Source organism: Cnephaeus nilssonii (assembly GCF_951640355.1).
Source record: "Cnephaeus nilssonii genome assembly, chromosome: 17".
NCBI classification, from domain to species: domain Eukaryota; kingdom Metazoa; phylum Chordata; class Mammalia; order Chiroptera; family Vespertilionidae; genus Cnephaeus; species Cnephaeus nilssonii.
The window spans coordinates 49,402,630-49,425,389 of record NC_137088.1 but is presented as its reverse complement, the minus strand read 5'-3'; the positions used below and the strand labels follow the sequence as shown (position 1 = coordinate 49,425,389).

General features: G+C 41.2%; 1 protein-coding gene across 17 annotated transcripts in view; it reads left to right on the top strand.

Annotated features, from left to right (window-relative positions):
- Nucleotides 1-22,760, top strand: part of CADPS (calcium dependent secretion activator) — a gene marked incomplete at both ends in the record, with an annotated part of 452,199 nt that overhangs the window by 338,523 nt on the left and 90,916 nt on the right. For 3 of the 17 annotated variants that reach the window (XM_079794577.1, XM_079794586.1, XM_079794582.1), the window contains 6 exons: nt 860-923; nt 1,257-1,380; nt 3,713-3,781; nt 4,650-4,667; nt 17,280-17,386; nt 22,327-22,347. In XM_079794577.1, the coding sequence (XP_079650703.1) occupies nt 860-923; nt 1,257-1,380; nt 3,713-3,781; nt 4,650-4,667; nt 17,280-17,386; nt 22,327-22,347 (403 nt within the window). Of the gene's footprint in view, nt 1-859; nt 924-1,256; nt 1,381-3,712; nt 3,782-4,649; nt 4,668-13,800; nt 13,894-17,279; nt 17,396-22,326; nt 22,348-22,760 lie in introns of all 17 variants that reach the window. The other 14 variants (XM_079794576.1, XM_079794585.1, XM_079794584.1 and 11 more) reach the window with 9 other exon arrangements.

Sequence of the window (22,760 nt, the reverse complement as noted above, 5' to 3'; positions counted from 1 at the left end):
CTGAAGCCTGAACTAGTAACTCAAAATTAAGAATCACATTTATAATGGCATAAATCAGGCCCCTCCAGATACAGGGGCTGGATACGCATCTCAATATTTTTTTATTCTCAGAACAATTTTGTAAGGAAGTTATTGTAGTCCCCATTTAAACAACAAGTAAACTGAGGCTGAGAGAGGTTCAAGACTTGCCCCAGGCCAGTCTGAGTGTAAGTAGCCCTTGCTGGTCCCTTTGTATCATAAGGAACAGTGTCCCAAAGGGCTGGTGACAGCCTAAAACAGTCAATGGAATTCCTAGTGTTATCTAACGCAGACCGCCCCCTCCCCCCCGCCCGCCCCGGATAAATCTCTATTGACCATTCACTATATGCAAGATGCATTGCCAATAATGAAAAATCCAGTAACAGTTAAAAACCACAAGCAAGGAAGGACAATTTGCAGAATCATGAATTTGCTCAAAAGACCTTCCTTCATTTTCCATATAAATCCTTTAGGGATTAACCTAACGCTCTTTCAACTAATATTTTTGTAATGCTGGTCTTTATAATAATATTTAAGGTCTCCGTTGAGCTAACAAATGGTTCTCTTCACAATAGAAATCTACACAGAGCCTTGTCTTCGCCCTAAATATTCTTTTCTGCTGCAGACGTCTGCGGAGTCTCTCTTCAGTCATCATTCACACATACACATATATACATTATATACACACATAAATGGTGTGAATTCAGATTAACATAACACAACGTGACAAAATAGAAAGCACTTTCTGTTCCTCAGAGAATTTCTATAGGAATCAAATTTCAGTATATTTCATGCTAAAGTATAATAAATTGGTCAACCTGAAGAATTTTATCTTTTTTAGGTACTGCTTTCCATTTGGTCGACCTGAAGGTGCTTTGAAAGCTACTCTCTCACTTCTGGAAAGGGTAAGAATGAAAGTCAAAGACAGATTCCACATCTACAGAAACACGAACAAAATTGTAATGGAATATTGTGGTTGAATGACCTAGACTGTAATTTTTGAGGTATTGTTTGCCATTCATCAAATATCAAAATAAGCGTGAAGAAACTGCCCACAAACTAGGTGTTTCCTCTCCAGACAACAAATAGTTGGATCTATTGAAGATATGTTCCTAGTCCTTCCCTGGTTCATGGACAGGCTTTGCCACTCTAACCCTGCATCTGAACTCTCTAAGAAATATAAATGAGTAACGCATTTAATTGAACCATCTGAATAACCTTTTCTTCCCCACCTTAAGGTTTTGATGAAAGACATCGTTACCCCAGTGCCACAAGAGGAGGTAAAAACAGTCATCCGTAAATGTCTAGAGCAGGCTGCTTTAGTCAACTATTCCCGGCTATCAGAGTATGCCAAAATCGAAGGTAAGACTCCCTTCTGCCCCCAGGTTTTCATTTAAAACTTCGTATGCCTCCCTGGGAAAGTCTCTCTTTTCTGATGGGCACCAGGAAACAGGGGTCCATCTGAGTATGTTAAGCTGAAACTTGAAAGCACTCAACATATGAAAATGTGAACTCTTCCTTGGATGTGGCCAAATAAATGAATGAAAGATGAGAGGCTCAGAAATCAGTCTTTGTAGGGGAAGAATATTAAACATGGGATGTTATCTGATAACTGAGGTCCCTCTGAGAGTCTGTTTCAGCCCTAAGTGGCTGATGTCTTCCAATGAAAGAGTTCTGCGGGATTACTACCTGCTTTAAATAGAGGAAAACAAAGTTTGTTGTCCACTGTTGATGGCATTGCAAGTAAAACAACAATTGAATAAGGCAACATCAAGATTTTGCTGAACTCTTTCTTGTCCCTTGAACTTACGAAGAGCTACCTTTGGTAGCATTTCAAACTTGACGGCAAATTAATGTCCAGCCTCTCTGGTGGCTCCTGGTTTGCTTTTGATCTCATTTGTTATTGCTACATTAGACTTAGGATGGTTGTCACCGCTGCCCTCTCAAGTTTTAGGGAAGCAGTCACTGATGACCAAGTAATTCCCAAAAGTCACCTTGAGTAAACTCTACTTGGAAAGGTATGGTTCTTTGGGACCTATTCATTTGCAGTTTATTAATCACTTTTCATTGTTACCCTGTTGGCTGCTATAGGGTGATTTGAAAACCACACCCAACTTGACCAGTGGTGTAAGTGTATAAATGTGGAAGTTCTGTGTGCAAAACTCAATGTGTTCGCATTCTGGAATCTGATGTTCTCTCACATGTGAAATGCCAGCAAATACCCATTGTTTGCTTTTAGGACTTGACTGGGAGGGAAAAAAAAAAGACCTAACCAACCACCAAAACCCATCAGTTATCCTGCCAAAGTCCTTATTTCCCTAGAGAATTAGGCTAAGATCATGTCAAATTCACAGTGTTCTGTACATTACATGTCTCCCTCTCTCAATTTTGTCTGTCTGACAATGCAAATTGTGTACCAGTGGTAATGAATTCATTGTTATGCATCCAGGGAGAAACACCTAAGAATTGGGCACTAAAAGGATGTTTATCAACTCTTGACTTGGTAATGAGTGACAAAAATAGAGGAACAAGAAGATTGTTAAAAGAGCTATATTAGAAAATAATTGTTCCAGCATTTACCTTCCCAGGACACAATGATTGGTTGTATTTGGTAATGCCAACCGGGCACCTAATAATTCTAGGTGAGGCCAGAGATGGGATGGAATCAAGAAACGTTCGGTTGCCATGGCTGCTGCCTCCTAGGTCTTGGTCTAGCTATTACTAGTCTTGGTAAGATCTGCTCTCTTCTTTCAGATAAATATATCCAAAAACAAACTTTAAGATCTGTAAGTAAAAATGCATTCATTTCCAAAGTAGATCAGCTGGTCTGTAATTTCCTTTTGTGCCTCAATTCTTCTTGGTTGTGTTAATTATCTTTTGCACTGTGACTTTTAGGTCTGGGGATTCTTTGAAGAAACCAATCTTTTTTTTCCAACTCTCTTTTCAGAGAAGTACCTCATTCCACACTACCTGCTCTCTTTGCTTCTCTCCTTCCTTGTTCGCGATTGGCTCAGCCATTTTTTGACATTATCTCTGCAAAAGTGGCTGTGACACCAATTTCAAAGCATGCTGGGATTGTTAATTCAGACAACCCAACATCCTCTGGCTGCATGTATCAGGTTTTCTTTCATGAACATAGTCCACCATAGGCTGAGACATTGCAGCTATAAAGGTATTACTACCAGACAACTTTCTTTTACAAGGTTCCAATCCTACACTCAGAAAAGAAACCGTCCATTTTTACATTTGAGCCCCTCTGTGAGCACTGACAGCTTAGTTTCCAGAGAATTTTGGAAAGAAGTTGTAGTAATATTGCTGGAGACTATGTTTATGAAGAAATACCTCAAGAGCCTTAGATACTAAAGTCTGAAATCCTTAGTATCTTGGAGCCTTAAATCAATGAAATTCTGTTTCCCTTTACTCATGATGTTTTTGATCATTGTATTCTTGCAAACAATTCTAAAGAGACGTGTAAAATCATGGTCACAATCTCTCTCATGACTCACGGCATGCTGAATGGTTAATCCAGTAGATCTCCGATTTTGAAACTCCTTTTTCCTTTATCCTGTGTTTACCCCAAAATACTCTGTGGCTATTTTCCTTTGAGCTAATGTAACGTTTTCCTCTAACCTATGACCTTTAACCTCTTTACCTCTGACCTAAGCCTCTTGCATGCCCAAATCCTCTTTTATAGGGAAAAAGAGAGAAATGTATGAGCATCCTGTCTTCTGCTTGGCCTCCCAAGTGATGGATTTAACCATTCGTGAGTACCTACCACTCCTCGCCATGCTGTCTTCACTCTTTCTGTTTTCATTATTTCAAGAAAATACAGATCCAATCAACTCACTCTCCTTGCTTCAAGTTGTTTAGCATTGGCTTGTCTGTTGATTCTGTCTGTGAAATCCAGTGTGAGAAGTCCAGTCACTTTTTATCAGCCTAAAACAGGTTAGACAATTAAGCCATTTGTTTGTGATAAACTCAGATTTGTCTGTAAGTTTTTCAGTTATTCTCTGTCTGTGACCTGAATGCATTTTTACTTTGCTTGTGTGTAACCCCAATTTGTAAAGTGCTTGTCACTGGTACACAATAAAAAGGTAGCATCTAGGCCGGGAGCAATACGTTAGGTGTCAGATAAAGGACAGCTGGGGCAAAATCATGCCTTCTTTTTCATGTTTAACATGTCAAACTATTGTGGGTATAAGATCACATGAGGTGGTCTATTCTCTGTAAAAATTAGATCTTACATGCCTCCTGTCTCTTTTCTCTCAAGCTGGAAAGCTTTTCCTTGTTCTTTCTGGAGATTTTGACTTGTCCTTGTCCTCTAAGCTTTGGCTAGAACATATGACTTAATTGTCACTTGGAGAGTTCATGTATGTTTCATAGCTTGATTTCACATTAAACTTAATTTTACTAATTTTCTATTTGTGCAGCATTTTTCACCTCTGTGAAGGAGCCTTTTTTTGCTGGCCCCCACACTTCGGGGCGGTGGGAACCCAAGGGCGACCTTTTCTTCCAATGTCATGTATCACACATAAGTGGGGGGCATTTTGGTCCACTTGCTCATTAATCCTGCATATGTGTTCTTGTTTCTCTCTCTCTTCTCTCCTCATTGTGCTCTCTCTTTCAAATAGAGAATCAAAAGGACGCAGGTGAACCAACTGTATATGCATTATAAACTATCAGGATTGTTGAGTTATATTTAGTTTCTTTTATTTTTTTTAATGGCTCCTTAATGTATGTACTCCCAAAGACTGGTGTGGAGTTGCAATGATACTTAAGGAGTTAATTTGTGCTGTCTAAATACCACTCATGCCCATTAGATGTTAACCTTTATAGAGTAGAATTTCCATAAAGGCATAAGCTTTGGAGGAACAGAATTCTGGTTTGTACGGAACTTTTCATCCTTGGTTTCCAGATTCCAGGGATTTGGCCTCATGTGCTTTTTAAAAAGTTACTGAACCAAACGAATCTTTACTTTTGTTTTTCATTTCTTTTTTCTGTTTCCTACCCTACTAAGAAGTTTGTGTTCTTTGATGAATGTCTATCGGCCAAGATGGAGAGAGGTTGTGTTTGTGCTGTTCTGTGTATCGCGTGTGGTGAGGCAGGGCGCAGGCACAGGGTGGAAGCTTCGTGAGAGGAAAGCTCTTAGAAAACTCTCTGACTTTGGATGTGTTCTTCTTGTTTAGTCCAAAAAATTCTAAGCATTTTGTAAGGAAAGCTCTAATAACTAAAAATATAGTATTAACTTTTGTTCTTAAGGTCTAACGGACTCTCAAAAGATTATTATCATTTCATTGAAGTTAAACCTATTTCATTTAATCAAAGATGAACATATTTCAGATCAACTCAGCATTTTTGAGCACATGCCAAGCACCAGACTGGCATTAAGTATTTGAAGACTCATGAACCTATGTTCAAGACACATGTGCCTTTCTCTCCCGAGAAGGGAAGGTATTCATTCATTCATTCACTCTTTCATTCATTTGACAAGTGTTTAGTGAGGCCTACCATGTGCCAGGTACAGTGGTGAAAGCCAGGGACTATGCAGACAACAGGAAACAGCTGATAACCTTATGAAGCCTGTGTGCAAATGGGTGCCTAGTGTCACTTACACATTAAGAATGCAGCTGCACCAACCGGGACAGCTATGCATAAGAGGACACTGTCAGACGCCTTGGAAATCTTCACAAGGTTGGAAAGATTAAATTGCATCTTGAAAGATGAATTAGAATCAGTGAAAGGGAGCTGGGATTGGAAAGTGGAGAGGCATCCTGGACAGAGAGAGTAACATGTGCAAATACGTAAAACCATATAGCTAATAAAAATAGCTAATGCTTATTCAGTGTGTATTATGTACCAGGTATGACTATTAAGTGCTTTATATGTATTAACCTTATTTAATCTTCAAAAACCCTTATGAGGTGGATACTACTATTATTCCCATTTTAGAGAGGAGCAAACCAAGATACAGAAAGGTCAAATAACACAATTCTAGTAGAATAAGGGTACAGACAGAATCTGAGTCCAGGCAGAGGCCACAGTCTTAACTACTTTGTAATTCAATGTGGTTGCAATGAAATGATGGCAGTAAAGGGTGCTGATGATGGCAATGTAGACAGGAGGCAAGATCTCAAAAGCCTTGATATAAAGTTCAGATTATATCTCATGGTCCAAAGTTTTTAACCTGGAATCTATGCCAACTTTTGAAGGCATATAGATTTTTCAAAGGAAAAATTCCACACATTTCACATCCAAAGGTGATAAAAAGCCATTAAAGGCTCTTTAAGCAAGAGGGTGGCTTGATGATTGGCACTCCAGGACAATCATACTGGCTTTGACGGAGAGAAAGGATTGAGAAGGAGGACTTGAGTAAAACTGGGTCTAAAAGTTAAGGTCCAAGCAGAGATGGGTTTGAAGCCTGGTATATCTGAGGCTTCTAAGCAAAACAAATCACAATCACAATCATAATGATTTCTTTCTGGATCTTTTCATCTTTTTTCTTACCCTCCCTCTCCTTTTTCAATTCCCTCAGAGGGATCTAAGCATAAATACATGGGTGGGTATTCAAAACCAACTGTATGCAGGTGGCAGGACACAGCTGGAATTACATGCCCTAATTGGGTGGAATGTGGACAGCTAGGAGCCCTTTGCTCAGGCTGTGCTCTGAGAGGCTGTGGGACTCAGCAGGTGGCATTTTGGTGGACTTGTGCTTTCTGTCTGGTGGCATTATTAGAAATTAAATATTCAGTTTAATTATAGTATCTCAAGAAAGTAAAAGGCTGCTACTCTATGAAAGAAAAGTTGTGACTCCTGCACATAAATTTATTATTTTAAATATATTTCCACTTAAGCCATCACATGTTCTGAACCCAGCAAGCTCTATGGATACACTACTATTGCTGTTTTGCCTCAATTCTTGATTAAATACTTGTATAATTTTCTGAGCATCATAAAAATTGAATTGAAACTTGAAATAAAAAAAATTTTCTTCAACTATACCAAAGATTTGCAAAATTAGATAGATTAACAGATAGGTAGATAAATAAGCAGATGTAGATAGGTAGATGATAGATAGGTAGATAGATAGATAGATAGATAGATAGATAGATAGATAGATAGATAGATAATAGATAAATAGATGATAGATAGATAGATAGATGATAGATAGATAGATAGATAGATAGATAATAGATAAATAGATGATGATGATGATGATAGATAGGTAGATAGTAGATAGATAAATAAATAGATAGATAGATAGATAGATAGATAGATAGATAGATAGTAGATGATAGATAGATGATAGATAAATAGATGATGATGATGAAGATGATAGATAGATAGATGATAGATAAATAGATGATGATGATGAAGATGATAGATTAGATAGATAGATGATGATGAAGATGATAGATAGATAGATAGATGATAGATAAATAGATGATGATGATGAAGATGATAGATAGATAGATAGATAGATAGATAGATAGATAGATAGATGAAGATGATAGATAGATAGATAGATAGATAGATAGATAGATAGATAGATAGATATAGAGCCAGCCAACCCACCTATGGGCTAAGGACTTCATATGGAGAATCGGATTCCATCTTTACCCCTTTTACAGGTGAGGGAGCTGAGGATAAGTGAATTTCTCAAGCAGGATTTAAACCAGATTTTTCTAAATTCAAATACCATGCTTTTTCATCTCTTTTCTCACTGCCACCTTTCTGGTTGATGTGGTGGGCACTTGGATAGTAATCAGTGAATGGATAACTTCAAAAATACCTACAACTTTTAATCCATGAAAACTACCCAAAGACAGAACAGTCCTTTCTGACACCAGATCACTGCCACAATCTTCCCATCCTGAAGTCTTCCTCAGGGCAGTTGAGATTCCCTGAGATTACCAAAGAACTGAAGACTTTTGTCTCCCCAATTGACAGAAATCCTCTAACGCAGGACAAGTTCACCCAAAGGACTTCCAAGCAGATTCTGTAGTGCTGAGGTTCAGTATTATTCCCTGTCTCCAGCCAAACTTCCTACAGGTCCAAGGCCAGTTGAAGGAGAAGAGACAACTAAGCTTGCAATCTTTGAACACACACTGCAGAGCCACCTATCCAAGGGCAAATCCCCTCCCACCAAGCGCCAGGCCCTTCCGAAATGAGCTCCACCTCAGGCTTCATTTCTTACACAAGAAACTAAATGTTTCCCTTTTCTTCCTTCTTGTTTCAGGGACACATCAATCAGGGTTTCCAAGCCCAGATTATTTTGTAGACTAGCACCTCATCCGTGTTATAAAAAGTAAGGAGGGCAAGGAGGAACATGTTTCCAACACTGTCCCCACGGAGGATCCCGGAGGAAAGAAGGGGGTGTTAAAAAAGATGCCATAAACCAATAAATAAGAGACCAGTGTCTCTTCTACCAGAAAAAGAATAGATGCCGCTGATGATGATGACAATGGTGACAACTGTCCTTTATTGAGAATTTAGTATGTATTTAGTAGTTACAGGCATATCTCAGTTAATTCTTACAACTCTATAAGTAGGTTATTACCATATTTCTTTGGCTCTAAAAGGCCATCAATTATAAGATGTACCATTAATTTATATACTCCTAAGAATAAAACAATGCTGCCAACTAAATTGTTAGATGCCATCAAATGTAAATGCACCCAATTTCAGAAATGTTAAAATATGCCACTTATACTCAATGAAATAAGAATTCACTCTTTGTATATAGAAATACAAAGAGAGAGAAATAGAGGCATGTTAATTAAGTTGCCCAAGAATACACAACTAGTTAGTGGCAGAGACAGAATTTGAACATGAGCATAATTCCTAAGCCTACATGTTGAACTTCTAAGCTATGAAACACCGTGGTTGTTAGTGATAAAATTGTAAGACTAAAAAGGGGTTTCTCAACCATCTAGTCCCAAACAGTCACCTGACAGACAGGAAAACTGAGGCCTAGCAGTTTCTAAATAAGATGGGTAGTTAGTGACTCTAGTTTGGGATCCTGCACACTATTCAGTAGCCTTCACCCCTAACCAGGTGACCTCACCTTTCAGCCAAGAGATGATGGCCCCACCCCAGCCCGTCTGGCCTGAATTTTCAGCATGACAGCTAAAGATGAACAGTGTCTACAGGACAGGATCCTGTATACGCAGCTCCAAGGAAACGCCACCTCAGGACCAGCCTGGGTACCAAAACTTAAATCACTATCCTGGCTCCAATGAACTTTTTAACCTCTTTAAGCCTCACTTTTATTTTCCTCCCCCAAATGGTTGTTGCAAAGATTGAAACACATATTCTGAAAAGAGCTACTAGCACAGTGCCTGTTAGCATAGTTAGCATCATTATATTTATTATCTGTTATTATTTGCTTATTATTATTTAAAAGAAAACATCCCAATCTAAATGTGTAGCATGGACATAATGTTTTATTTCAGAATTACAATATAAAAGAATACATCTCAAACTTTAAAGTTCATAAAAATCCCTGAGGATCTTGTTAAGACATAGATTCTGAGTTAGCAGGTCTGGACCAGGGTCTGGAGACCTGCATTTCTAACAAGTGCCCAGGTGATGCGGAGCTGCTGATCCAGTGATTACAATTTGGATGTCAGTGGAATATAGGAGGCAGTTGATTGCTCTTTTTATCATTAATTTCAAAATAAAACATAGCCATATAGCTCCACACATATTTGTAGTTAAATACCTACTAAGTTCCAGGATCTGTGCCAGATTCCAAGGGAGTGAGCAATGAGCAAAAGCAGTCGTGGTCCCTACCCCCAGGGAGCTGACATTATAGAAGAGAGCACAGGCATAAAACACGTAGTTACATTCTGCCCGTAGTAAAGGGAAATGCCAGGTGCTGCAGGGTTTTCACCAAGGCCAGGGTCTTTGTCTTTGATGCATTGCAAGGAGGATGTCATCCTGGAGGCCAAGGGCTGGGTCCCCAAGAAGAACTGTCTAGGTGGTCCCTGGCCTTGTTAAAATATTTGCCTCTATTCAGCATCCTTCCAGATGCTCCAAGATCCTGCCCCAGAGAGCTTGTGGCCATATACGTGAAAGCTTATTTGGGGACTGGCTGGATATTTAATAGTACTATTAAATCAGTATTATTGCTAAAGCAAGTGACAAAATACACACACACACACACACAACCCTCATATAGTTTAAGCAAGAAAAGGGAATTTGGGGCCAGTGTAGCTAGGAAATGCCTGGAGGAACTAGTCTCGGGATAAAGAATTTTAGTGTGTTTAGTCTCTCCAACTGCTGACAGGTATCTTTAATGTGACTGGAGGTCATGGTAGAGAAGTTGGGAACGACATGGTCACAGATAGCACTGGCTTTCATCCTAGCTAAATAAACCCTAAAAGAAAACAAGCTTTTCTCTCCAAGCAACTGTATAAAATTCCAGAGAAGGGTCTCATTGGCATGCTTGAGTCACATGTTAATCTCTGAACCAATCAGAATTTCCATGACGGTGCTGGTGTATGGTTGGCCTGGCTTGGCTCACATGACTGCCCCTGTAGGATTCATTGCTTGACATTCACACCAGAACCACACAGAGTGGAGGAAAGGCAATTCTCCTGAGGAAGGTTATTACACGTACAAGAATAACAGATATCCACTACTGAGTGTGTCTATCCAGAATTAAGCTCACTTTCCTTAAGTGCAGCAGCTCATTGTTTAGGACAAGGATACCAAATTAGAGAAGAAAAATATCATAGTAGCATTATTTCTTCCTTGTAGATACAAATTATTTTAATTTAAATCAAAAGTATTTTTAACTATCTTAAATCATTTTAAATTGCATGGAGACACCTGAAGTCGTTCTCGGGTTTGGAGGTTTAGGTTATACTGTTCAGGATTCACAATTCAGCTTAGCACATGCGTTAAGTAACCAGGGGCTTTGGTTAAGAGATAAAAGTTGCCGCATCCTGTCTATGCATGTTGCAACACCGAGTCTTTGCTTTGCCATGAAAGCAGTGCACTGGGTGGGATCCACTGAGGATTTCCTTCCACCTCGAGGACCTGCCCTGGGCAGGCTCTGTTCAAGCCCCAAAAACACATAATTCGCTGGGCATAGAGGGAGGGGGATATGTATGTGATCTGCTATTGTTAAAGGCCATAAGTGCACAAGTAGAGGTGTCAGCAGAGGAGTCGAGCTTTGTTATGAAGGCACCCTCTTGTTATGAAAGGGATCTCCTAAAGGCTTTGCATAGGAGTAGGGCAGGCTCAGAGGAATGTTTTACAGAAGAGACAAAGACAACTGCAGTGAAAAGAGCAGAGAAAAGGATCCATGATTCATCCAACAGTCTGTATATACTTCATACTGCCCTAAAGACGGAATCTTCTGAAAGGGAGTGATGGTCCTGCTAGGGGATCAATGTATGTAATTTACAGCCCACTGAGGAAATGGTGCTGAATTGTAATGCTGCATTAAACCCATGGTCCATGGAGCCATCCTTTGAGGGAGGCAGGGTACCCTGGAAACATAGCGTGGCTATCTCCTTAGCTTTCTGTTCCTATCTAGCTTTTACCCACCCCGCATCCCACATCAAAGCAAATGGCTACAGGCTAGTGATTTGCAGTAATAGCACAATACAAACACTGGCATCTTCAGCAGCATGTCCATAGATTGGAACCGTAGTAAGCGGGCTTCCATCAAGCACATCCATCTCTCACATGGTATTTCAGGGGCTGGCACTTCGCTCACTGGAACCCGGATGCTCAGGTTATTTAAGGGCTAGTTGGAGTGCCTCTCGCTCCTGGATGCTTCCCTTCCTTGGCTGAGCTGAGCACGCAGAGGAATTCTCTTTTTGTTTCCTGCAGTCACATTTAACTCTCTCTTTGGAAGCCAAACAGATTTAATTGTGTAAACATGAGCAATGGTAATTGGGTAAATGAAGTTGGAAACCAAGGTATGATGTTTTTGTTTTGCTCCGTGAGGGGGAAAAAATAGGGAGCTTGTGTTTCTATAGTGGCAAACCTCACTGTCAGAATTCTGGACAGACACTTGGCAGCCGGGAATCCCTTCACAACTTTTCATCAAGACCCATTGGCTGAAATATGTAGCTGCTGCCTGGCGGGTTACGGATCAGCCTGGGACCTTTCGTTGTTCTATAAACCACAGTGCAAGTGTTTCTCTACGCAGGCCCTATCCTCTGGTGAGAAAGAGTGAGCGTTCCCATGAGATCTGCACACTCAGGTAGCACGCATTCATTAAAAGCCAGGATGTGTTACTAGGTTGTGTTATCAGAGACATCCCTAACTTTCAGCTCAGCTGTAGGTAGAAGACCAGATTTTAAGAAAAATTAAACAGGAATACTTTTTTTTTAAATAAAGAAAGGCTCAGTCGTTCCCTTCTTTTGAGTAGCTGTGATTTAAAACTGATTCTTCTAAATTCCATTTACACACAATCTTTCACAAACAAAAGATTTAAATAAGAGGAGACTGTTAAATAATTATGTTTAGCCCTGCATTCAAAACTTTGAGGTGACCCCACAAGAAAAAGATTTCATCAACTTTTGCTTTTAATCGATAGTTTTGCCAGAATATTATATTTATTCATATTGCAGATATTTTTATTAATGTCGCTAGAATTACAGTTTCCTATAAGCCTGCAGTAAAAATCATTTCCTCGGTAGAAAATTCAAGCAAACTTGGCAATGGAGTATGTCCCCTCTCACCGCGCAGGCTGCTTTATAAACGGGAACTATTGGGAAGCGGCAGGTCCAAGGTTAATGAGGCGCTTGTCAAAGGGAGGGAGTGGGGAGCTGAGGGCCCTATGCCTGTGGAAGGAGCGGCCATTGTTCCAGGATGTTTGCTGTGCTGATACTGTAAACCACAAGACAGATGGGTCAAGTGCTGATTACGGCATTCTAACATTTGGAATAGCAAGTAACATATTTGATAAGCTGGCAAGCTTTTATATATGATTCAAGCCACAATATAAAAGCCATGAAAATTCCAAATTGAAAATAATTAAATGAGCTGGAAACAATCAGATACCACACATCCCCCCCCCCCCCCACCCCCCAAATGACAGATTTTGACATGTTGAAATTCCACAAAGGGAGCAAGAATATTCCCTAGCGCACTTGAACTAATAGCGGCCCTTCATCTGCTCTTGCAAGGCAATTAATTCCTGCCTTTGCACAATATTGGAGAGAACAATAAACATTTGTAGGCACCTTAGGCTTTGCAGAGATCTAGCCCATGCATTGTTTCACTTGCTCTTACCGGCAACCCTGCAAGGTACACCAAAAAGATATTAGAATTCCCGGATCCTAGATGAGGAAACTGAAGCACAGAGAGGTTTAAGTAGAAGGGGCAAGGTTCCTAGGAGGTGAAGCAGCATATTAAGGGTGAGATGCCAGTCTCCCAGCTATGACTGATCAAGCCCCATTCCTGCTCACGGGAGGAGGAAGCAGTGTTTGCCATACAGGCGTCCGTTACTGTGCGAAAGTGTGTCTCGTTTCGGTCAGTGGTGCTGCCACCATCATTCACGTGCATCCCTCTGGATAAAGACCTCCAGTCTGCGTATTCAGCCAGTCAGTGTCTCCGTAGGGTGGTGCTGGTGGCACTGGTCAGAGTCCAGTCCAGAAATGGGGCAGTAACGCCGAGAACGCAGCGGCTCCCCATTTGTGCTTTATCATTCTTGCTTGTTTGGTAGTTCTTTTCAGAGTTCGTCATCCTACTGGTCACTCTTTGTGAAAGTCACTTTGTCTCTTTACTTTTTTTACCGTCTGTCTTCACCCACCTGAGCAGCTCCCCGGCCACCTCCTGGGCCTCCTCCGCCCACCCAAAGGCAGACGAGCATTTTATGTCAGAGGCTCAACGGCAGGACTAGGCCAAAATCAAGTACCATAAACTTCTCCCATTCCTTTACTCGGCAGCTTCCTAGTTTGGTTTGCTTTTCCGTTCATTTTCCTTCTTGAAATGTTGTTTTGGATTAGAATACTAAGCTGAGGCTCGGGCTCTCAAGTTCGACACCAGGTTTTGGGAAAGAGAGCATTTATTTCCAAATGTCCACATTTTTTTTTTGTCTAGCTATGTCTGACATATGCAACATTTTCAAATCTCAATGTCAGCACAAAATAACATTGTTGTTGCATAACATTTTGCATGACTATTTCTTTTTATGTTATGAGCTTCAATTCTGTTGTATGAAATGTTTACTAAGTATATTGTATTTTTAGTTCCTCTTCAGTGCTCCAGCTAGTACAAGATTGGGTGATAGGAATATTGCGATACATTTCAAGACAGCAGAAGAGACCAAAAAAAAATCATTTCTAAGCTCAAATTTCTCCTTGACCTCTGTCGGGGGAGGGAGGAGGTGCTAAAGGATTTTGCACAATATTTTCTTTAAAGACAACATCTTAGAGAAGTCTCTTTTAGTACCATTTTTTTTTGCCATTTAGATACTAAGTTAGCTATGCAAAGAAAGAGGAAAAGAGTGTTACGTCTCAATAAAGTGGCTTGATCTCCATACAGTGGAATTGCAGCTAATTAAAGGTAAATGAAAGTCTGGCTACATGGGTTAATTGGAAGATCAAGCATTTTAGATTAAAGGATCCTTAACCTGCATACTCTCATGGTTGCCTGTTAAAGTAAAATTGCAAAAGGTTTTATTAAACATACTGTCTGTATATATACATCAGGCATACACATGTCTGTGTACATGTGCACGCACCCAGAGAATGGCTGCGTACACATGTACACTTTATGTGTATCTATCGATATATATTGTAGTCAATCTAAAAGTACTGCATATTAAAACAAATCTTCAGGTGGTCCTAGCTTAAGCATCTTGGATTTCTCCAAACATAAATATCATTCACAGTTTTTAAATGAAAGTGCATAAAAATATTGGTGGGAATTATTTCATTTCTACATAATATATCACGTGCAGCCAAAATTCCCTAGGTTTGGTAAGTATTCCACCCATAAGGACAATGCTGCCTATTTTTAAAGCAAGAGATTTCAAAATGCCCAAGTGGGACTTCCTGCAGATTTGTATTAATGTGCAGGCTTGTCTGGTTACTAGAAAATGTATGTAAGTGTGTGATGTGTGTATGTGGGTGTATGTGTCGAATGGGTAATAAGCATAGAATGAGGAATTTGCAAATTGATGTGTAAATGTGAATATCAACTAATAAAAAATAGTAGCCTATGCATATTTACTATCAAAATGCAAGCACCTCACTCTACACATATTACCCAAACATATATACACAGTATGTTTGTAGAAATGCCTGAAAGTCTACTAATGAAATTATCATAGTCCATTTATGAAATTATAGGCAGGCCAGGTGCCCCCAAAGCACACAAACCCCTCACTATTTCTCCAAATATTGATTGCTCTGGCCCAAGCGTTGTGCTGTCAGCTCAGCTCCACACACTTGCCTGCTTGGCTGCCTGATCTGCATATTTATGTTCCCTCAGTTCCCACCTTCAGGCCCGAACCCAGCCTCGCTGCCACCTGAGCTCGGCAGAGACAATGGAGCTTTCCGTTGGCCCGAATCCAGAAAGCCCATTTTCACACTAGTCACCAGGCTTGTTTGGCTAAATTCCCTCAATAATCTTACCAGTCCCAGCCACCACTCTTAGCTCCCAGAGGGGCTGGGACATTCATTTTGCATAGTGTTTCACTGAACTTGTTTTTCCTTTTTTAATCCTAAGTTACTGATCATCTGATATATTCATCACCTAGCTAACAAATGCACAAAGAGAAAATTATGGGGCACTTTTTTGTAAAGTTGAGACCAACTTCCTATGATTTTTTTGTTGTTGTTAATCCTCGCCTGAGGATATTTTTTTCATTGATTTCTTTTTTTTTAAGAGAGTGGAAGGGAGGGAGGGGGGAGCGAGAGAAACATCAATGTGAGAGAGAAACATGGATTGGTTGCCTCCTGCACACGCCCTACCAGGACAGGGATTTTATGTGCCCTTGATGGGAAATGGAACCTGAGACCCTCGGTTTGTGGGCCAGTGCTCTAACCACTTAGAAACCCAGGCCAGAGCCTATGATTTTGTTTAAACACCACCCCCCCATAAACAAAACGAAACAAAACAAAATAACAAACCTTCCTGTGAAGCATTAAGTAATCTTCTCTAGCAAGGAAAATCCTGAAGCCAAAACACATCTGCTTTGATGAAGAGATGAAATAAGTTTCGGCAGCCCTTTTTTGCACATACGTGCCTACCTTTGGAATTGGGCTAAGTGATCCTTATTGCCATTATACCCCAGGGCTACAACTGACTGAGGCTTCAAGGTTTGAAGGGGTCTAAGCATGAAATACAAGATCCCTGTGAGTTCAGACTGTTTGAATCCAGGCAATTTCATTGGCTAAGAAAATCCTCTATATGTTAAATATTACTTTTTTCCCCGCCAGGAAAAAAGTTTGTAAGTTTGCATAACATGATGATTGCTAAACATTCATGAATTCAGCTCTATAAAGGGTGCAACATAAACCAGAGTTTGCTTTGTGCTTGAGTCAGCTAAAAAGAACCCTTTCCACACAATAAAAACTAAAAATAGAGAAAAACTTGGAGTACATTGTTGCCACCTACCCTATAAGATTTCAGTGACCACTACTTCAGCCAATAATCTACCCCCAACACCCTTTCAACAATTTGATCCTTCCTTCTACCTAATGGCCCAGGAATGTTCAGTAAGTTTCAGTCTCCTCCCTGGACAGCTTAAAACAGCAAGATCTGTGACTCTGCTTTTTTTTAAAACGAACATTCCAATACCTGTTAAACTTGCAGACTTATAATGAAAAAGATTCTGTAGTATCGCATGTTTAAGGACAAATCCAGGCAACAAATGTAGCAGCAATCAAGATCAAGCTCCTGTATCATCGTCCCCACCGTGTAGCACAGCACAGTCTAGACAGTGCTATTAGATAGAATACTTATGCTGTCTTTAAAGAACGCGTGTACAAAACGTCACTCAATTTGAAATGGGCTGTCAAAGAAAATGTAGCTTAACATGCCAATTTGAAGCTGGAGCACTGCTTTCCCTTAATATCTATGATGATGATGATGATGATGATGATGATGGTGATGATAACAATAATATGGCTTTCTGGTTTGCTCACTACTAATCTTGTGGCTCTTAACATTTGCATGACACTTTTTTAAAACATTGCTGACTATTCAAAATTTCTTATCCACTCGTGCTAATGGCCACAAAACCAGCCCGATGCTTTCGCCGAATTTTAACGCAGATTCTTGTACTTCAGAAAATGTAGGCCGGTTAATCACCCCTGCCAAAAAGCTCGAAGACACAATCCGTCTGGCTGAGCTAGTCATTGAGGTTCTCCAGCAGAATGAGGAGCATCACGCAGAGGTGAGCGGCGTGTGGGAAATGCCCGGGTTCCTCAGCTGCGGCTGCGGAACGGAGGGGACAGGTGACGTTGGGAATGAGGTGCCTTAACCCCCTTTGCTTTCCACTGGCCTCGCCAAGACAGTGCAAGTGGAAGGTGGGTGAGGAGAAGCCTGGGAAAGGCTGTTGAATACAACCCAAAAGGGATTACGTGTTGTACGTTTCGGCTTAAGTTTTCAGATGTTTCTAGTCACAAGCCAAAGAGGTGAGTGTATTTTAAACTACTATGCGAGCAGCATATGGTTATTGTCCAGAGCACGCAAAATACTTTCTGGTCATTTGTGGTTGTTTTTGTTGCCACCACTGTTGCTTTTATTTCTTTTATTTGGTGTGTGGATCGCAGGCCACGTTGTGGATTTATCTTCATTTGTTAACCTCAGGTGACCTGGGTGGCTACACTCAGGGTCAGAGTGAATTATTCTGTGTTGTTCTACTTGTCGATTCTCCAACATCCATCTAAATAGATACAGCTTCCTTTTTCTTACAGACCACTGTCAAAACTGTGGTTTCGGTGATAATAATGATAAACCAAGGGATTTCAAGGCTAACTAAGTCCCAAACCTGTAAGGTCTTAAATAATCCAGTCCTCCAAGAAAGACCCCAAGGTTCCATTGGGGTCCCACTGTGAAACACTGCCTCCTTCAACCCTGAGGCTTCGGGTCATAGCTCTTTCTGAAAACCGCACTAACTCTCACTCTTCTCCCCGTTCAACTCTCCAGCAGAAGGGGAAGAAAAGGCAATCCATAACCGTAATTCCTCAAGCACCTAAAATGGTCATTCCTGTGACTAACTGAAATTGACAGTACAGCTAACTAATATCTAATACCCATAAACCCAGTCATCCCGAATAATGCCTGATTGCATATTTAAATTTCCTCCCTGTTTTTCTACTGTTCCACTCAATCGTGGCTGATCGTGGCAGGGGAAAGAGGTATGTGCCTACACCGAATGAGCCAGCCACCTTCTGTCATAGTCTGTGCATGCCCTTCCAGTGCCCTGTCTTCCGATGGGACTTTCCCGGGGCTCCCGCTTTCTAACACTGACCAAAGGAATGTAACAGCAACTTGCAGGGGGCTGCTTGTGACATGGGGGGCCCTCCACAGCGGGGGCAATGTGGGGGGGATCCTCTCGTGCGTGCATGAAGCAGTTGATACACCTGACCACGACTGCAGTTACATCCCGACACGTGCCTCCTTCCTGCCGTGACTCTGTCCTCAGCCTGTCCTAGTCCCTCTGTCCGTCTGTACCTACTGCAGATGAGTCCCGAGCGTGGTAACCAGTAGCTGCCCAGAGTGATACTAATCTCCCTCTACGACTGTCTGTATGTGAACCGTATATACAGTATTTATATATAGAGAGAGTGCCACATAATCGTTGCTTGTCTGGAACCCGCCCAGGAATGGGGTGAAGACCCTTCAAGATGGGTGTAACTAACTCCCGCTTCCTCAGCAACACACAGCTGGGAGCCGGGAGAGGGGCCAAGCCAGCACCCTCCAAACAGAGGCCTAGGACTAACATCCAGACACATCAAATTAAGTTGGGCTAGAACTGTTTCCTACTCTATCCCATCTGATAACAGTTCTTTCCAGGTTGGGGGCATTTGGGGTTCAGGTGATGGTAAGTATGTTCTTTCTGGGTGTCCGCAAGGGTAAACTCCAGAGGAGTGGCGGGCTCGGGACTGCCCTCCCCTGATAACAAACCAAATCACACATTTTTGAAGACATGCACACAAAGAAGAAGGTCTTCCTCAGTCACTGCTGTCCTTTTAATTAAATGAAAGAAGGAAAATGGCAGATGTCCTTGATTTCTAACCAAGTTATTTTTGAGGTGGCTACAGGCTAAGAAAGGATGACTATTTTCCCAAATTACTCAAAAGAGGTACAAAGGAACGTTGATATTCCGAAAAAGACAGTTTTCTTTTTCACTTTTCCCCAAATGCTTTTTCACTAAGGGCTGATCATCATCTGAAACTGCCCTAGTAACCATGATCACAAAAATATTTTAATCTTACATGTTCAAAAGCCAGCCAGGGTAAACATCAGTTCAGTTCTGTTTTCATTCACTAGCTTTGCAAGTTAGGAATGAAAGCTTCAGCATGCTTTGGAATTTGGAGACCCAGTTGGTTTTTAGATAAAAGTACGGGATTATTTCCTGAATTAGTCATTTCACCCAAATACAAAACTTCCTCACTCACTCAATCAAAAGCTACCTGTGTGCTGAGCCCTGAGGCGATGGCCTCTGCGCTTCTTTGAAGGACAAGGAGGCAGAGGCAGTCTTGCCTTCGAGCAGAGAAGGCCGAGTGGCCGGGAGCGCGGGCTCCGTGCCAGAGATACTGGCGTTTGAATCGCAGCTATGCCTCTTCCTTGCTCTGTGATCATGGCCTGGTTACTTAACCTCTCTGGTCCTGTAAGTTGGAGATAACTATAAAATCTAGCTCATGTGGCTATTGTGAGGATGGAAGGCTGCATGAAGCTCTGTAAGCACTCAACAAAACTCTACTGTTGTGTGATGAGGAACAAATTGGTATGGAAGCAAAATATATAAAAAGGCCCATAAAAAGTACAAACCAAGTTGGAAGCACCAAATGAATGCTATAGACAGAATATGTTGAAAGGTGAGTGGGTTTGTTTCAAGGTGGAATTGTCCAGACAGGCACCAGCACCTGTCCTCAAGGTTCACTGACAGATTGCAATCGTCTGGAAAGCTCTTGACAATTGCTGATGCCCAGGTCTTACCCCAGCTCAATTAGTTGGAATCTCATGGGAGGGACTAAGTGTTGGTCATTGTTAAACTGCCTGGCTGATTACAGTATGTAGCCCGGTCAAGAGCCAGGGGTGCAGCCATAGGTAGGATTTGCCCTGGCACGCTAAAGACAAGGCTGAGGTATGAACATTTTTTCTGCTGCCCGTACTCACTGCCACATTCTCTGGGTGCTCAATAAACTAGCAAATTACTAAATCCTAAGCACGGATCTTGGCTGTGCAGCCACGATGTTTGGTGGCACCACAAATGAAAGTGACAAGCAGACTTGATCCCACACCAAAAATCAATAATCCTTAAAGCCATTTTAAATTCCAATATAAAGTAATTAAATGCCCCAAGAGAAAAAATTTTCCATGGCTACAAACACATCACATACACACACATGTAGTATATGGTAGCAGTGTCATGTCCATCTCTTACCTGCAGCATAATTCTGCTCTCAGAGCCTAAGTTATTCACACACACACACACACACACACACTACACTTTCATGTATTGTTGCTTCAACTTCCCAACCTCTCTCTCTCTATGTATATGTATGTATATGTATATATGTATTGTGGTAGTTCACAGAGGGGTACATATATATATATGGAATTTGTGTACAAAAATACAGTGTGTTCAGTGTGGTTGACTGTACCCCTAAAGCATACATCTTTGCCTTAAATAATGAAAAGCACTAGGTAAGTATTTAGAAGCCGAAGTATAACTTCTTATTTTCTTTGGAAAAGATTTCTAAAGACTTTCAATGCCCACAGACGTTGAGTTAGCTCATGTACAAAAATAGTGTCCACCTGTCTGAGCAAACAAAACCAATAGATATTGCTTTGGTTTTTAATTTTGAAGACTTGCCTTGCCCAATCCAGTCACACAGACTCTGTTCATTTTTGGTCATTCCTGCCCTTGCCAGAATCTTTCCTCCTTCTCGGAGGCGGGTTCAAGGATGAGGCTCTGAAAGAATCCCCTTGGGCGCGCAGAAACAGCTCTGGTCTTCCTCCCTTCGCAGCCGTACATTTCAGTTCTCTCTGTTCACTAGAACCCTAAGTCCCTCTGCCAGAATTCAGGAGCGAGCATTCCTATCACAGCAGCCATTGTTCTCCGCAGGGCTACCTACCTATATGATTATTCACACCACAACTGCAGACAATCGCTCAATCATTTATTAAATTCCAAGGAGGGACTGAGTTCTCCAGAGATAGTAAAGGAGGTGCTGGTTATGGTCTCTGGTTTGCAACTTTTAAATAAAGGTGGTAAGAAACAGGTTCAAGGTTAGGCTAAACAATTTTTAATTTCAGGCATTTAGGGCTGGTGTTTTGTCCTGTCATCCTAGGGGGGGAAAGCAACTCAGTCTCTCCAGTAACTGTTTTTATCAAATAACTAAAGAATAAGTAGAATAAGTACCAGCCAAGATTTCCGTGTGCCTTCGTGAATTCTGTGAATGTCCCGCATCAGGACTGATGACAGTCAGCCCTCCAGTTAGGGTGGGGGTGGGGCCCCAGGTCTCTGCCTAAAAGGCTGCTGGCTGGGAGAGCTCAGGGCGGGCTGGAGGCGTCCTGCCTCCGCTGGATTCCGCCAGGTAGTCAGTGAGCAAGCCCCACACCTCAGGGCTCTCATCTCCAGGTGGTAAACCTACAATAAAACCTCCTTGATTCAGACCCAAACACTTGAACTTGGTGACAATTCCATGGCAGATGTGTCTCTTTTAATTTTTCTTAAGTAAAATGTGTAACATGATCTCAACTTTCTCTGGAAATGCTAAAGGCTCTCCTTACAAGTTTTACCTCGGGACCTGCCAAATTAAACCTTTGTGTCTTGGACTTCCATTTATATGTCAATTTATCTATGATTATTAGAAATTTTGAAAAAAACACTTTTACATTTATGATGTATTCATATAACACCCAGTGAGTACCTTCTACTTTGATGCTCGGACTGCATTGGAAAGCAGCAGCTACCTACTTTTAGGAGGCCCAATAATTTAGGCTTTTATGCTGACCGCCTAGCCCTTCTCCACGGCATTACTCTGAATCAGTGAGGTTTTACTGTAAATTAAAATGGAAACAGCAGGTGTCTATTTCCAGCCAAGCTGACCTTGAAGAATGGTCCATGACTTGATTTTTTCCATTTAATTTGCAAACCAGCCACATGTTGATAAAGGAGAAGTAAGTAAAATGAAATCCCATGAAAGAAGAGAGGCAGACCGCTATTCTGCCTCCTAGTGGCTGTTAGAATATCCCCGAATAACAATAGATTACAGAAAAGCTTGGCTATTGAACAAACACTTTCATTTATGGAATTATTTCCATAATCATCATTCATGTTTTCAAACGCCTTCCATCTTTTTTCAGTGAATGCTCCTGAAAGTGTTTCCCATGTAAATACTTTATGGCACTGGGTGGGGAGGTGGGGGACAAGACGAGGCTGGCGATGTTTTTGTTTTATTGCTGTCTTTGAAATCAGCAAAAAAAAAAAAAGGGCCTGTGACCGCCACTCATTCTGCATGCTCCCTGCCAGAAATGATTAGTCAACATGCATGCATGCCTTTGAATTGCATTCACATCTGGCCCAGTCCGAT